At 36.2% G+C, this 16752-nt stretch overlaps 1 protein-coding gene across 1 annotated transcript in view; it reads left to right on the forward strand.

Annotated features, from left to right (window-relative positions):
- ADSS2 (adenylosuccinate synthase 2) overlaps nt 1-13351 on the forward strand; it is a 51922-nt gene extending 38571 nt beyond the window's left edge. Inside the window, exons 9-13 of the mRNA XM_044005312.1 lie at nt 1161-1315; nt 2271-2395; nt 7992-8089; nt 8820-8969; nt 12190-13351. Of these exons, the coding sequence (XP_043861247.1) occupies nt 1161-1315; nt 2271-2395; nt 7992-8089; nt 8820-8969; nt 12190-12242 (581 nt within the window). The 3' untranslated portion in view covers nt 12243-13351. The remainder of the gene's footprint in view (nt 1-1160; nt 1316-2270; nt 2396-7991; nt 8090-8819; nt 8970-12189) is intronic.
- Nucleotides 13352-16752: the final 3401 nt, after the last annotated feature.

A 16752-nucleotide genomic window follows, 5' to 3' on the forward strand; every position in this document is an offset into this window, starting at 1 on the left:
TATGCTTTGATGGCTCCCCGACAAAAAAGGGAATGTCTTGGGCTGGGCTTGACTCCGGCCAGCCCTCTGTTATTTTGGGTTTAGTATTAGAACAAAAAGGGATATTCAACAGTTAACAAAAAGAAATTTACTTAACCATAGCTAGTGAAGGATATTCAACAAAGATAGATATGGAAGACACCAAGAGTTGATTTAGCTGATTAAAGGAAGCTCCTTTGCCTGAGTTGGCCATATTTTTTTGTTTTTGTTTTGTTTTTGCTTTTTTTTTTTGGCGGGGCAATGAGGGTTAAATGATTTGCCCAGGGTCACACAGCTAGTAAGTGTCAAGTGTCTGAGGCTGGATTTGAACTCAGGTCCTTCTGAATCCAGGGCTGGTGCTTTTAGCACCATTTAGCTGCCCCCTGAGTTGCCCATCTTGATCCACCAGCCATATATCTGAGTACCCTTGGAGGAGTGTCTCATGGCTGCTTTTTACTGGGTCCACCAGGAAATGATGTTATTAGCCTAAAGTTTTAGACCTTTTAGTCAACCAAGACTACAAGATGGTCTTAGTACCTTTTAAGGAAAAATTAGCTTAAATTGTGTGTGTTGCTAGGCATGGGGAGGAGGCTAGGTTATTGTTCTTATGTGCCTGAGTTAAAGTTTTAACACTTTTTTCCCACCACCAGCCTTCTGTCAAGAAGGGAGCAGTAATTAGCAATAAAAAGTGAGGTTTGAGAAGAAAGTATTCTAATTAATAAAGTATACTCAGATTCTGAATCTTATTGGTAATTTTGTTTTAAAGTATTAATGGTTTATTTAGCCCATTGTACTAATTACATATGTACTAATGTACATACACATATAGAGTTAACTTCTTACGGTCATGGCTTAGTTTTTAATTTGCTAGATCAAAAATTGTAGTTATACTATCTTTACATGTAACAGAAAAATAAAATACCTTATGTAAAAAAAAAAAATAAAATAAATTGTAGTTATTCAGCATGGATTTTTAGATTAAAAAACACTAATGTAGTTTTGTCTTGCTCTGTAATTTCTTTGGTAATAAATTGAAGAAATAATAGAACTCAAATGGAAATTAAAGTAATACAAAAGTATGACAGTTTTTGGAGCTCTTATTGAAAATGATTACTCTAAAGTTCTGTTTTCTTCTCTTTAAGGTACTTACCCTTTTGTGACTTCTTCAAATTGTACTGTTGGAGGTGTTTGCACAGGTTTGGGTATGCCTCCTCAGAATGTTGGTGAGGTATATGGAGTTGTAAAAGCATATACAACTAGAGTTGGAATTGGAGCCTTTCCAACAGAACAGAACAATGTAAGCTGATTTCTTAATAGATCTTGTTCACAATAATGGGAAAATTATAGTATATATTACTATATTTTCTTCTGAGATCTCTTTTTCAGTGGCCTTTATTCTTTGTGCTGTCTCATTTGGAAGATTGACCCAGAACAGTGTTCTTAGTAAATAGCTAGAAGAGTATGGAAAAAATAGGAGGCAATGGTGTAGATCCCTGTAGCTAGAAAGGGAGGAGGAGGGAATTAAAGATAAAAAGTTTAAGTGATGACTTTCATTTTGTTAATGTTTAGCATTAGTTCTTTTCTTGGAGACATTGTGATTTTAAGTCAGGTTTTCTAAACTTAATGATATGTATTTTGACATTTCAGTATTTAGACTTCATTTCTGTAGCTGATGAAGCACAATTTTTGGCCTTTTCCTCCACAGATTTCTTTTTGCCTATGTTCTTTTCTGGGGAAAAAAATTAAAGAGCATACTATGAGCACATTTATACAGTGTTACTTCTTCTAGATTAAATTTTTTAAAACTTAGAGAATTCTGTCTCTCTACTAATATTTGATTACTTGGTGGTATTCTGGTAGATATTTGCTTATTTACCTCAAGAAAACTATGAAATTATGTCCATAGTCTGTTAATTAGAGAAGTATGAGGTAATAATGGAAAGGAGTCCTGGACTTGGCTGCAGTAGCCCTAGGTTTGAGCCCTGGCTTTATAGCTGAGCCACTTTGGGCAATTTATTTTCCCTTTCTTGACCTGTTTTTCTTTATCTGTATATTAATATTTATATATTGTGTTAATGCCATATATGAATATAGCATGTTTGTATATTAATACTTTTGTCTTACCTATCCCCACTTAGTTGCTTTAGGAAAACACTGTGTAAATGTAAGCTATGATGATTCTCTTAGTATAATTTAGCTAAGTGATGAGAACATTGTGTTATATACTACTTAATTTATATCCTGTTACCCAGGAAATTGGGGAATTGTTACAGACTCGAGGTAGAGAATTTGGTGTGACCACTGGAAGAAAAAGAAGATGTGGCTGGTTGGATCTTGTTTTGCTCAAATATGCTCATATGATTAATGGATTTACTGCGTAAGTAACTTAATTTTATTATGATACAAATTAAGAATTTGTCAAATGTGACTTTTAAGTTGCATTCTCCTTTTTAACATATTTCAGTTATTACCTAGTCTGAAGAAGTTAGAAAAGTGGTGCCTTTACTTTTTAAAACTTTGTTTGGGATTCTCTTCTTCCCAGGTGCTTTTCTGATCAGCATGGAGTTATATTTTTTTGTTTTTGTTTTTACATCATATTTCTATTTCCTGTTCTCTTACTGAGAAAGCTATTCCTTGTAGCAAGCATTTAAAAAGAGAAAAAAAAAGCAGTTCAGCAAAGCTTACCAACACACTGACCATACCTGACAGCAGATGTGGTGTTAACATGTAGTATTTTTGCAACTAAAAAATTTCATTAAGAGGAAAGGTGAATCTTATATGTCCACAGTGTTTGGGTGAAAGAGAATGTCTTTGGGCAAACTTGTAGTTTATCATCAAATAAGGGGAATAAAGTGTTTATCAGGTATCGCAGAATATCAAAGTTGAATGAATCTTGGGATTCACTGTATCCAGGTTGTGTTTGAATTAGACTTCCTTCTACACTAGTTACAACAAGTACTTATACAAATTTTCCTTTGAGTTCTCTAGGTGTAATTACTAAAAAGTTTTTCTTTTCCACATCCTTTCTGTATCTCAGGTTCATAATCTCAGCATTATCCTGGACCTCTCGCTGTCTCTCAATTCCAGATATATTCTATATGCTATTTCTACCTTCACAACGTCTCTAGCACCCTTTTTCCAGGCCCTCATCATCTCTCCTAAGTTTATGATAACAGCCTCATTGGTCTCCCTCCCTCCAGTCTCTCCTCACTTCACTCTATCTATTCACTGTTGCAAAAGTAATTTTCCATAAGCATAGATCTGGCCATGTGACTTCACTACTCCATCAACTCCAAGGACTTTCTGTTGTCTCTGGGATAAAAAGCAGACTGCTCTGTTTAATTTTTAAAGGCTTTTATAACCCCAGCCCAACCCATATTTCCAGCCTTGTTTGACATTGCCCTTTTCTACTCTCCCTGCCCACCCTCCCCCCACCCCACCCAACCAAACATGGCCTTTCTGTTTCTAACACATGATACTTCATCTCCCTTCACCTCAGTGCAGTTGCGCTGTCCGTCCCCTATGTTGGCAGCATATCGCCTTCTGAGCTTTGCCTTGGAGTCTCTCTTCCCTTAAGATGCACATCAGGCATTTTCTTTTTGTGTCTTTCCTGATTTTTCCAACTGCTAGTGCCCTCAAATTATATTGTGTTTAACTACTTTGTATATATTTGTATTAACTTCATATATTTATGCTGTGTGTATAATCTGTACTTGGGTCTGGTCCCCCCCCTCCCTTCCCTGACGTTGGAAGTAGGTATAGTTTTATTCTTCTTCAGAGGCAGCTGGCTGCACAGTGGATAGAGCAACAGTTCTAGTTGTAACAATCATACAGGTGAATTTAAATACACTAAACTGTTCAATTAAAATAATTACATAAATGATTTTTTAAATAATTCAGCAATATTTCCTAAAAGAACATTTAATCCACAGGAATCACAGAACTTCACAACTGCAGAGTACTTACTTGTTGGCTTTCTAGTCCAACCCATATCCAAAAAAGAAGCAGGCAGCCAGTCAGTCAGGAAGTTTTCCCATTTATTAAGCCCAAAGTTGCATCTGTACCTTCTGCCCATTTCTTCGGTTCTTTACTTTGGAGACAAATAGAATAAATATGATCCTCTTCTCTATGACAGCCTTTCAAGTATTCAGATTGCTCTAATGTTCTCCCTGAGTCTTTTCTTCTCCAAATGCACATTCCCAATTCCTTCTGCTGATCCTCATATGGTGTGCCCTTAATGTGCTTCATCATGTCTACTGCCCTTTTCTGTATACTTACTTGCTTGTCAATGTCTTTTCTAAAATAATGAGCCCAGAACTAAACACAACATTCTAAGTGTATGTGCAACAAGCTCTGCCTCTCTTAATACAGTCCAAGATTGTATGAACTTTTTGGGCTGTCATGTCACACTTTATTCTTACTGATCTTGTAGTCTATTAAAAGAAAAAAAGACTTACCTAACACTAATGCACTGTTGGTGGAGTTGTGAACTGATTGAGTCACTCTGGATTCTAATTGGGAAATGATATCCAAAAGGCTATCAAACTGCATATCTGTTGACCCAGAAATACCATTACTTAGGTCTGTATCTCAAAGAGATAAAAGAAAAAGGAAAAGGACCTATGTGTACAAAAATATTTATAGCAGCTCTTTTTGTGGTGGCAAAGTATTGGAAATTGAGGTGATGTCTGAACAAGTTGTATTGTATGATTGTGACAGTGCTATTGTGCTATAAGAAATAATGAGGGGTTCAGAGGACCTGAGTTCAAATCTGGCCTCAGACACTTAACACTTACTAGCTGTGTGACCCTGGGCAAGTCACTTAACTCCAATTGCCTCACCAAAAAAAAAAAAAGAAATGAGGGGGATAGTTTTAGAAAAATCTGGAGATACCCATCTAAACTGATACAGAGTGAAGTGAGCAGAACCAGATCAGTGTACACAGTAAAAGCAATATTGTAATGATGATCAACTACCAGTACAGTGATCCAAGACAATTCTGAAGAATTTATGATGAAAAATGCTATTCATATCCAGAGAGAACTGATGAACTGAGTGTGAACTGAAGTATAATTTTTTGCTTTTTAATTTTTCTTGATTTTTTTTTTTGCAACATGGTTAACATGGAAATATGTTTTGTCTGATTTCACATGTAAAAAAACCAGGAATTCCTACATAGTAGCTTATTGGTTTTTAAAAAAATTATATAATATTTGAAAAGGATGATTTTGAAAAAGGAAGTCAGAAAATCTACAGTACAATAAATAGGACAACTTTAGAAAAAATGCTTACCTAGTTTTGCCTCCTGATTAGTGTGGATTTGATTTTTTTTAAAAAAGTGATTGATATTATTTTGTTTTGTATCACCATCTTCTGTGAGTGTATCCTTCTCCTACCCAGAGAGCTATCCCTTGTAACAGAATTTTTAAAAAGGGCAAAATAAAACAGTTTGACAAAACTAACATTTTCTCATTTCTTCTTTGGGGTTGTGATTGAACATTTAAATTTCACAACATTTGGTTTTTTCTTTGTTATTTTCATTGTTTCCATGGATCTGCTTATTTCACTATTTGTTTATATAAGTCTTCCAATCTTCCATATTTTTTATATTCATGACTTATTGGAGCACAGTAATGTTATATTATCATATCCCAGATTGTGTAGCCATTCTCCAGGTGATGAGCATTTCCTTCTTTGCTTCTACAAAAAGTGTTTATTATAAAGATTTTGTTTGGGACTTTTCTTCTGGTTTTAGAAGGAAACAGACATTTATTAAGTGTCTACAGTGTGCCATGCTGTAGCATTCTTAGTAACTACACCCTGGTAAACTGTCTCAGCAGGTGGGCTAAACCAGGTTGAGGTTAACCAACAAGCCTCAAATCTGTAGGTGAGTTGGGGAGTATCTCCCTCAAGCTTGTGAAGACTTCCCTCAGCAGAATGGGTGGATGAGAACAATTTCTTTGGCCACGAACAGGGCTGAAGCAGGAATGCCCAAGAGCTTGGTCAGATAGCAAAGAGTCATGGTCATCCCCTGCATCCCAGGCCATCACTAGTCATTTTTTTGACTGCTTCTTGCCACTGGACTTGGATGACTGGAAGAGAGAGTGAAGCTGATGACTTTGTACAACCCTACCTTACTTAAATCCAATTCACGAACAAGTCAAGACATCACACCATGATGTCCTTGGTTTTCTAAAACCAAGGACAGGGGCATCTAGGTGGCACAGTGGATAAAGCTCCGGCCCTGGATTTTGATCCTTACAACAGCCGTGGGTGGTAAGTCCTATCATTGTCTCCATTTTAAAATTGACAATACTGAAGCAGATAAGTTAAATGACTTGTCCAGAATCACATAGCTTCTAAGTGGCTGAGGGTCAGATTTGAACCGAGGTTTTCTGACTCCAGGTCCAACACTCTACCTACTGTACCACCTAGCTGCCTTTGGAATATATGTGTGATTTCTGAGTCAGACAGAAGGGATATTTTATTTATTCCTTAGCACAATTCAGAATTGCTTTCTTAGATGGTTGAAGCAGTTACCTAACAGTATATTAGTGTGACTGCTTTTTGGCAGTCCCTTTAAGCATTCACTATTCCCATCTTTTGCCGTCTCTTTCAATTTGCTGGGTGTTTTGATTTTCTTTTATCTTATTAGTGATTTAGTACAACCTTTCATATGGTCACTAATAATTTATAATTATTTGAGAAATAAGTTATTCACATCTCTTAACCACTCATATCTACATTATGTATCTTTCAAAGCTGCTGTGCTTTTGTCTTTCCTTTTGACTTTCCTTTGCATTTTCTAGTAGGGTGGGGGAACTTCAGTGACTTTATTTTTGGTGCAATGGTTGTAACTCCCTTTTTCTCCCATTCCATTGGGTTCATGGGTGGGGAAACATTGTAATAGATAAACATAGTCAAGCAAAACAAATGACCTCATTGACACTGTCTGAAGCTGTGTCTATCACTCATCGCCATCAGGAGGTGTATATTATGCTTTATCATCTGTCTTCTGGGATCATACTTGATTATTGCTTTGATTACTTAGAGTTTTTTCAAAGGTTTTTTCCCCTTATAGTGTTGTTGTTATTGTATAAATTGCTCTCTGGGTTCTGCCTACTCTGCATCATTCATATAGCTTCCCATTTTCTTCAAAACCACGTCTTTCATCATTTCTTAAAGGGTAGTAATATTCCTATACATTCATTTATCATGATATGGGCATAATACTAGAGCAGCTAGGTGATGGACTGCTGGGTCTGGAATCAAGTAAGACTTGAGTTCGAATATAGCCCCAAACGCTTACTATCTGTGTGATTCTGGACAAGTCATTTATCATCTGCCTCAAGTTTCTTCATCTGTAAAATTGGCTTAATAATTTCATCTATCTCCCAGGTTGGTTGTTAAGATCAATTGAAATAATATTTGTAAAGCACTTAACACAGTGCTGGAGGGTACATACAGGCATTCTAGAGATGCTATCTTCATCACCATCATCCAGCCATTCCACAGTTTATGGATAACACCTTGGTTTCCAGTTCTTTGCTATACCAAAAAGAGCTGCCGCAAATATCTTCGTACGTATGAGTCTTTCCCTCCTTTCTTTGATATCTTTAAGGTATAGTTCTATATTTAAAGGGAGAAACAAATTATTTTAGGTTCATGTCTTCATGTACGATCTTCTTTCTTCTACTTTGTACATAGACACACTCCTTGCTGAGTCAAAGGATATGCACATTTTAGTGACTTTAGGGGCCTGGTTTTAGATTGTTTTCTACAAACAATGCATTGATTGGTGTGCCTGTTTTCTGACAGCTGTACCAACGGTCATCATTTTACTTTGTCATCTTTGTCAGTCAGATGGGTATGAAAATTTTAGTTTTGTTTGAATTTATCTTTAATCCAATATGAGTTTGTGATATTGTGAATTTTATAGTATGCTATTTCATTGTTGATTCCTTTCAAATTAGGTTGGCTCTTACCAAATTGGATATTTTGGACGTGTTTACAGAAATAAAAGTTGGAGTTGCCTACAAGTTAGATGGTGAAATTATACCTCATTTTCCAGGTAATCTTTTATATTCTTTGCATACAGATTCATATGAACAATTACCTCCACAGAGCAGCTTTGCAGGTAGACATTTCTGGACACTAGATGCCTTTTTAGAAGCTGTTATGTATGAGTTCAGTTGAGCATCGTTATGCTGTAAAGCAGGTTCTGAGGGTCTAAGCTACTCCTCTGAATTTAGCCTCAAGGACTGATTCACCATATTCCAGAAGTGCTATAGGGCTAACTTAGACGTTAGGGAGAATCTCATTATATCAAGCATGAGTTATTGGGGGTGCTCCCAATAAATCTGTCAAGGCGTGAGAAGTTAGTGAAGCTTATTAATTTTGTGGGGTATGTAATTATACATTTAGATATTAGTTTTTAAGTTACATTAAGTAACTTTGCTCTGATGATAGCCATATTCATTTCTTGTTTTAAAAAACCTGGGGTAAAATGTTGGGTTGGTGTGGAATAGGGGGAGTGTTAACCATTTCCAGTCTATATTTTCAGTTTCTTATATAAAGTGAAGGAGGATTAGATAAAATTTTGGCTAAGCTTTTAGACATTTTCAGTTCCAAGTACAGTATTAGGCTTTTCAAATAAGAGCAAGCAAGCCAATCGTACTTAGTGTTCCTTTGTAACTGTTCTTAAATGTTGACCATGTTTCACTTCATGAATTACAAACTGTTTTGATAGGTTAGCTGATAAATGTTCATTCATTAACATTATGTACTTTTTTTTTTTTAAGCAAACCAGGAAGTCTTAAATAAAGTTGAAGTTCAATATAAAACTCTCCCAGGATGGAACACAGACATATCAAATGCAAGGACATTTAAAGATCTCCCTGTCAATGCACAGAATTATGTTCAGTTCATTCAAGATGAACTTCAAATTCCAGGTAACTAAAACATACAGTATTTCATATATATCTTTTAATATTTGGGGGTTGGAGGATTGTTGTTCCTCATAAAATAACCCATTTTCTAACATGGACTTCTGTAGAGCATGGATATAATTGGCCAAATATGGAAAGATTAAAAAAATTAGGAAACTGTCAATTTGCGAACAACATTAGGGTCCTAAAACCAGGTATATGACTGGCTAAGAGAAAGCATATTCTCACAAAAAAACTCACTTCATAGAGTCTTCTGATTAATAATTGTAAAGAGGCTTATGAATGATCTAATGAAACTCCTCATTTTATAAGAGAATAAACAGAGGTTAGAGGGATGAATAGGATTGCCCAAAGTCACATAGTCTTAAGTGACTTACCTATGCTTCTTTTTACTATTCTTGGGAGAGAGGCCACAAAAAAGAAATGAAACATGATAGATCATTTTGAGCTCAGTAAACCTAGTTCAGTCTTTTGTTTTTTGGGTGGGGCAATGAGGGTTAAGTGACTTTCCCAGGGTCACACAGCTAATAAGTGTCAAGTGTCTGAGGCCGTATTTGAACTCAGGTCCTCCTGAATTCAAGGTCGGTGCTTTATCTACTGTGCCACCTAGCTGCCTCCCTAGTTCAGTCTTATATGACATTTTCAGTGTGTTATTTTACGGTAGTATTGCATAGTGGAAAGCACATGAGATTTTGAAGATGTGTATTCAAACCTTGGTTCTGCTCATTACTACTTGAATGATCAGACTTAACATCTCTGATCCTCAGTTTTCTCATACGTAAAATAAGGGGTGTAGAGTTGATGATTTCTTCAGATCCTTCTGTCTCTGAATCTGTGACCGGGTTATCCAGTAGGTCCAAGAGTTATTACCACTCAGTGATCAGAGCCTCTGAAGACAGATTAAGTACCTATAGTTTAGTGGATAGAGTGCTGGGTATGGAGTCAGGAAGACCTGAGTTCAAATCTGGGCTCAAATACTTAATAGCTGGGTGACCCCGGGCAAGTCATTTAACCTCTGTCTACCTCAGTTTCCTCTGTAAAAATCAGGATAATAATAACACCTACCTATTGGAGTTGTCGTGAGAATCAAATGAGATTAGATAATTGTAGTAAGTGCTATATGAATGTTAGCTGTTATTATTTCTCTTTATTGATAACTTAGAGGAATTCTTAGAAGACAGAAATGCAATTGGAAATGACTTTTACATTGGAAAAATGGTCCTGCCTAAACAGAATGAGATCCAGAAGAGTTTAGAAAAAATAAAGAAAACAGCAACAAATAAATGATGCACAATGACTTTAATGGGCACAAGGACAGCGAGGGAATGTTGTCACATTCTGCTTATCTGTATATATGCCTTATCTTACTGTCCTGCTAACTATGCTCTGTGAAGGCAGAGGACAGATTTTATCTGAATTTTGAATCTTCCCTCAGAGCTATAAGCCTTTAATAAATGAAGGGGGAACATAATCAACCATTATCTCTATTTGTCTTATGAAGAGGGAGAAAGAAAAAAACCAGCTAGACAACAATTAGACATAGTAAAAGGAATATGGTTCTTCAAGCCCTATTTTACAGTACTATGCTTGATTTTAGTGACTAGACTTTTAAAAAAAGATATGAAGAATCTAGAGGCTTCAGAGAAAAATGCAATTATTAAAGGAATAAAAAAATGGATCCTCTGTAGAAATTAGAGATATTCCCCACAGAAAAGAGAAGGAAGGTGGCGATTTAAATGACTCCATTTTTATGAGGCCACTGCTAAATTAATGTCCATGTCTGCAGAAGACTGGGCCGAAAAAAGGGAGAAATGAATTTATAAACAAATGAGATTTTAATTGAATGCAAAAACATGAGGATTAGGTAACACTAGTTATTAGAGGAACTTATGAAATCTTCAACCTTAGAGAAAGTCATAAAGATAAGATCTTGGCTAAGTAACCCTTCTGGACCTTAGTTTCCTCATCTGTAGGTTAAGAATATTAGACTAGATGCCTCTGGATCTTTTCCAGGTTTCGTTTTCTGGGTCTTGTCAAGAAGTCTTTGGAAGGAGAACCTTTGACATGTATCCAACCATGCACTCCCATGATCATTCAGTTCATTCCAAATGATCCTGTTCTTCCAGCTATTAATTCTGGTTTCCATACTGGTAACCAGCATTCCCAGCTTGGTTGTCACCCAGAGACTTAATAAACACTGTCGCTATTTTATCAGTTAACTCTTTGAATATTTATTAAATGCTTAAGCACAGACCATGGTGCATGGCCCTAGGAGAAAAAAAAAAGTTTAGCATAGTCCTTGCTCTCACAGGAAATCTTGGGGTTGAATTGACAGTGTGATCAAAGACTTGATCAAGCAGTGGCATTTAGGTTATTTTAAAGGCTGGCGGAAATTTTAATAATGAGGTAAACAGCAAAGGCATGGAAGTTAAGTACCTACCCTGTGCAAATTGGAAATACAAAGCTAAAATTTGAATAGCTTCTGCTCTTAAAGAACTTATATTTGTTTAGCAAATCTGTTCCAAATGAAACCGGAAACTGTCCTGTACAGCAGAACGACCTTCTGTTCTGTTGCCATTAGTGTTTCTTCTCTAGAAAGTGACCTAGAACCTTTGAGCCAAGTTACTAACATTTGGGGGGATATATCGTTAAGAGATCTAATGGTTGAGATACTGTGTTGTAGAGTTAAGGATCTCTAAAATTTCACTTATTTGTAAATATTAGGTAGTCTTAAATGCAAAGCCTTCTGCAGGCTAGATTTCCCTGTTACAGCTGGAAATCCTGTTAGGTTTTTTTATTTTTCCTGTTAGAAAAAAGTTACTTCAGACCTCCCCAGTCCCATTTGATTGTCTGAATGTTTCTTACAGACATGGGGCAAATTACAAGTTGCCATTTAAAGGCTGAATTCAGTTACAGAGGTAGATTTTTAAAAATTTATAATTTCTAGCACCCTTTTAAAAACACCTCATATTTCACAGATATTGGATTCCATAAGGTAAAACTCTTGAATCCACTTCATTTGTTCTATTTCCCACGTATATTCAAAGATAGGAACAAACCATGAAATGAGTGGGCAAAGGCTGCAAGAAGTGCAAAACTAGCGTAGCTAGTTTTGAATGTGGATTGGTAAGAAGCCAGATACCGATTAGAGAGCACCTATTTTTTGTGCTTCTGGTTGCAGAGTGCCAAAATAAGTTTGTTATTTTTATTTTCTCTTTCTTAGTTAAATGGATTGGTGTAGGTAAATCCAGAGAATCAATGATTCAACTCTTTTAAGGACTGCCAATGCAGGAAAGAAGCACACTCCTCCCTCCCAAGAAAAAGAAAAAAAGAAAAAGACTCCTTATTCTTAAACATTTATTTTCAATCTGCAAAGCCAAGGATACTGAATGGAAAGATGTCCTACAGTTGTTCTCAGATTTTAGGATCAATGGCTGCTGTGGAAAGAAACTTCGGCGTATTCCAGTGTCAGCTTCCTTTAGCTGGCATAACTGCCAGATTGTTTTTGCTCCTGCTGCTCATGGTGCCACATTTTCTTTAATGTTGAGTCATAATATAGTCCACATTTTTAAAAAATCTAATGTAGAGAGCTCTTTGAATGGTATTTAATTTTCACCATTGTCTCTGTGCTGTCGTTGGTGTTACCCACAAATCTTAGATGGTTAAGAATAATTCATGCAGTTTTGCACAAATACTTTCACATTCTGATCATTCGAATTCTGTCACTGTAATCTTTGCTGTTAGAGTAAATGATTAAAGGAAGAAGGTTCTGGTCGTTTTTGTAATGCTGTAAATTCTGTTTCAATTGTGAACTGTTTCTTTGGTCCAGAGACCATTGCCACATTGAATTGGGGGGCATGCACAGGTTCTTTTATTTGTACAGACAGCATGGAGAACTTGATTTCCGTGAATTATTTAATATTTTGGACATTTAATTGGTCAAAAGAGGAAAGTTACCCCAAAATATGCATATTGTAAAAAGTTCATTTATAATAATTAAAGCACTAGTCTGATATTTGGTGGGTTTGATTCTTTGTGATTTCAGACGACTCAGAAATGTGTACCGTGCTTTTTGTAATTTAGCATTGTTCCTCCATCTGGTAGGCTTATTCTTCAACATTGTGCCTACCGCTATGCCTATAAAACCACATGTTGCCAAATGCACCAAACAAGCCTCCCCAGATTGTAAATCATATTTGGATGACTGTACTTATGCTCTCATGGGGAAAAGGCACGATTTTGAAGATTAGGTTTAAATTATATTGTTTTTCAGATTAGGACACATTAAATGGGATGTTATAAATGTTTGAATTAGGTGCCATTGAAATTCCTTTATTTTACTATATCATCAATAGCTGATTAAAAAGAACCAAATATTTCTAGTACACCTTTGCATATCGTGTCTTTGTTCTGGAGAAAAAGGCAACAAAATTTTTATAAGTAGTGTTGGATTATCAGAGATTATTATTCTCTGGAAAAACAGAATCTAAGGGTGGCTTGTACATAAAGTAGGTTTGTATGATTTATTTTTGACATTTCGTAATAAGATGACTGTGTATTTTTAAAAACTACTTCCTGGTCTTAAATTTGTTCTTTAAAAGCCTACTTGTTGAAGATTTACCATAATAAAAATAGGAACAACCTTTGGAATAGAACAGAAGCTCTTTGCCTTATAGATTATTGAAGACTTAGGCAAGAGAGGAAGATTAGGGCCTAAAAGAAGTATGGTTGAGCAAGAAAAATATTAGAGATTTAAAAGTGTTACCCACTAACTATTCTGTTTTAGTACACTGATGCTGCCAAGCGTCTCTCTTGTGATGGAAAATAAGGGCTACAGAAGGCAAGAAGGCTGGCAAAATTGGGAGACGTCTCTGAGCATTTGGACATGTGTTTTTTTTCTCTTTCAAGTCGGTAACTGACTAGACCATATTTTTTATAGACCTTTTGGTCCTCATTACTTGAAGGTCATTTGATGTCATTGAGAATGAATGGCAAAATAAAAGGAAAACAAGTAACAGCACTGATAACGACATGAAAACAAACCAACCCATTGGTTTTTAAGTGTCTTACGTGAATTTCTTAAACAATGCTTTTCTTTCTGCTTCTTTCTTTCCTGTTTCCTCAGTTTGGGCACTCATAAGCTAGCTCTCCAGAGTTAGAAGTGGACATTAGCAACCCTCCTAATGTAGATGTGGAAATCTATTAAAACGTTCTAAGTAACTTGCCTAAGCACACAATAAATTATTGACAGAGCCAAAATTAAATTCTGGACTTCAGCTCTCCAATCAGTGTCCTCTCCACTGTATCATGCCTTCTCTTTGTAAAACAATACAAAACCTGGCTTGAAGGTAGATATGTCTAGCTTGCATAGTTTCAGCATCTGGAACTACATTTTGGAGTTATGGTAAGCAAGGTTAGGAGATAGGTACAAAGAATATATTTTGAGTAACTGAGAAGTGGAAGATTGTTAAAAATACTTTTGATATGTTGACAGACTTTTTTCTCTTTACACATAACCTTTTTTCTAAGTTGAATAGGGTAGGCAGAGTCTGCTTTTGAGTTTGTGACCAGACACCAGAGACAAATCATAGACAAGATGTTTTATTTCCACAAATCACAGGTCAAAATAATTACCATAAATGCACAAACCCTAGAGTAGCTTAGAAACAATCAGTTACTTTAATATAGACTTAGAAAATTCTTTTCTAAGAATTGACTTGCAAAGAAAAAAAGAGCATGTTAAAAAATATTTGAATCAAATAAGTGCTTAATGCGTACATATACACAACCTACTCCTTTATCCAGAGCAGTTAGGCAGTCAGATACTGACAATGGGCATTTATGTAGTGCTTTTAAGGTGTGCAAAGTACGTTAGATTATTTGAGTTTTACCACACTTACTAGCTGTATGACCTTGGGCAAGTCACTTACCCCTATTTGCCTCAGTTTCCTCATCTGTAAAATGAGTTGAAAAAGGAAATGGCAAACCACTCCAGTATCTTTGCCAAGAAAACCCCAAATGGAGTCATAAAGAGTTGGATGTGACTGAACAACAACAACAACATGAGGTCAGTGTAGTACTTACCTTCTACATATAGAAATATTTCCATTTTGGAGATGAGGGAACTGGGCCTCGGAGAAGTTTATTTGCCCATAATCACCTTGCCAGTAAATGTCAGAGAAGATTTTAACAGTTTTGTTTGATTCCAGGTCAAGTCCTCTATTACTGTTTGAAAGCTCCCCTCCTATGTACCTAATTACCAATGTTCAAAGAATTAGAATGTTAAATGTCACAATTGTACTAACTGTAGTTATTTAAGCTTTATTTGATTCATTGTGCACTTGAGTGCTGTGGTATCATCAGCAAAAAAGTCAGCTATGCAGAACTGTATAAAATAAAATACCTGGTTCTTTTAAACATTTCTGATTACGAATGGGAGAGTTAGGGGTTTTGTAGTTAAGAAGGCATTAGAGGACCTTTGTTGTTTGGGGCAACCAGATGGCACAGTGGATAGCTTGCCAGACTTGGAGTCAGGGAAACCCGAGTTCAAATCCAGCCTCAGACGCTACCAGCGTGACCTTGGGCAAGTCACTTAACGTTGTTTGCCTCAGTTCCCCATCTGTAAAATGATCTGGAGAAGGAAATAGCAAACCATTCCAGCATCTTTGCCAAGAAAATCCCAATGGGGTCACAGAGTTGGACATGACTGAAAACGACTGAATAGCAAAAATAGTACGAATGATGAATGGAAGTCCAGTTGTGCCCCAATTATGCTTCTAATCTTGAGAGACAATAAGAAAACAATAAGATGTTGGAATTACCTGCTATGGAGAATTTAGAAGATATGGATGAAAATCACACATGAGGGCCAGGCATGGGTGGACCCTCATTTTGTCTCGCTGTTGAGAATTAACTATGTTGATGAAATCACAGAACCTTTAAAATAATTTTAGTTTTCTTTTGAAAAGGAGAGTTGTAAGAGTTTAAGAAATCAAGCTGTTAAAAAAAAGTTTAAGCCTGTAAACAGAATCACTAAAGTTAAAAGTAAATCACACAATTTTAATTATTCATTTAAGGCTTTATCTCAGGCCGTTTTCATTTTACAGGTTAGAATATGCCCAACTCAATGAAGGTTAAGAATGAATGGTAAAACTGGCAGCTAGGTGGCACAGTGGATAGAGCACCGGCCCTGGATTCAGGAGGACCTGAGTTCAAATCCAGCCTCAGACACTTAACGGTTACTAGCTGTGTGACCCTGGGCAAGTCACTTAACCCCAATTGCCTCACAAAAAGAAAAACAAAACAAAAAAACAAAACAAAAAGAATGAATAGTAATATCAAAGTTTCTCTTGTAGTCATATACTGCACACTATTCTGAAGCTTACCTATTCCATATTATTTATAATGAATCTTATAAGAAAACAAATACTTAGTATTGGCATTACCCCCTCCCATCCTTGCCCATGAAATTATAAAGACAATCAAAACAATCCTAATGAGAAGGAAACCAATGTGGATGCCCAGGAAACTCGCCAACTACAGATTCTGTAAAGCTATGCATAGAAGAGGGAAGTAAGAACAGAATGTTGGTGTGGTCCTGTAAAAATCATGTTGTCTCTTCCCACCTTTCCAACTTCTCTGTTACTATCAAGAGCACTGACCATCTTCCATCACACAGGCTTATAACCTTGATGTATTCCTTCACTCATCCAACTCAATACACATCCAATCTATTGCCAAATTTTGTTGTCCTTGCTTTGATAACTTTCATATAGATCCCTTTCTC

This window comes from Dromiciops gliroides, chromosome 4, assembly GCF_019393635.1.
Source record: "Dromiciops gliroides isolate mDroGli1 chromosome 4, mDroGli1.pri, whole genome shotgun sequence".
Taxonomy (NCBI): Eukaryota; Metazoa; Chordata; class Mammalia; order Microbiotheria; family Microbiotheriidae; genus Dromiciops; species Dromiciops gliroides.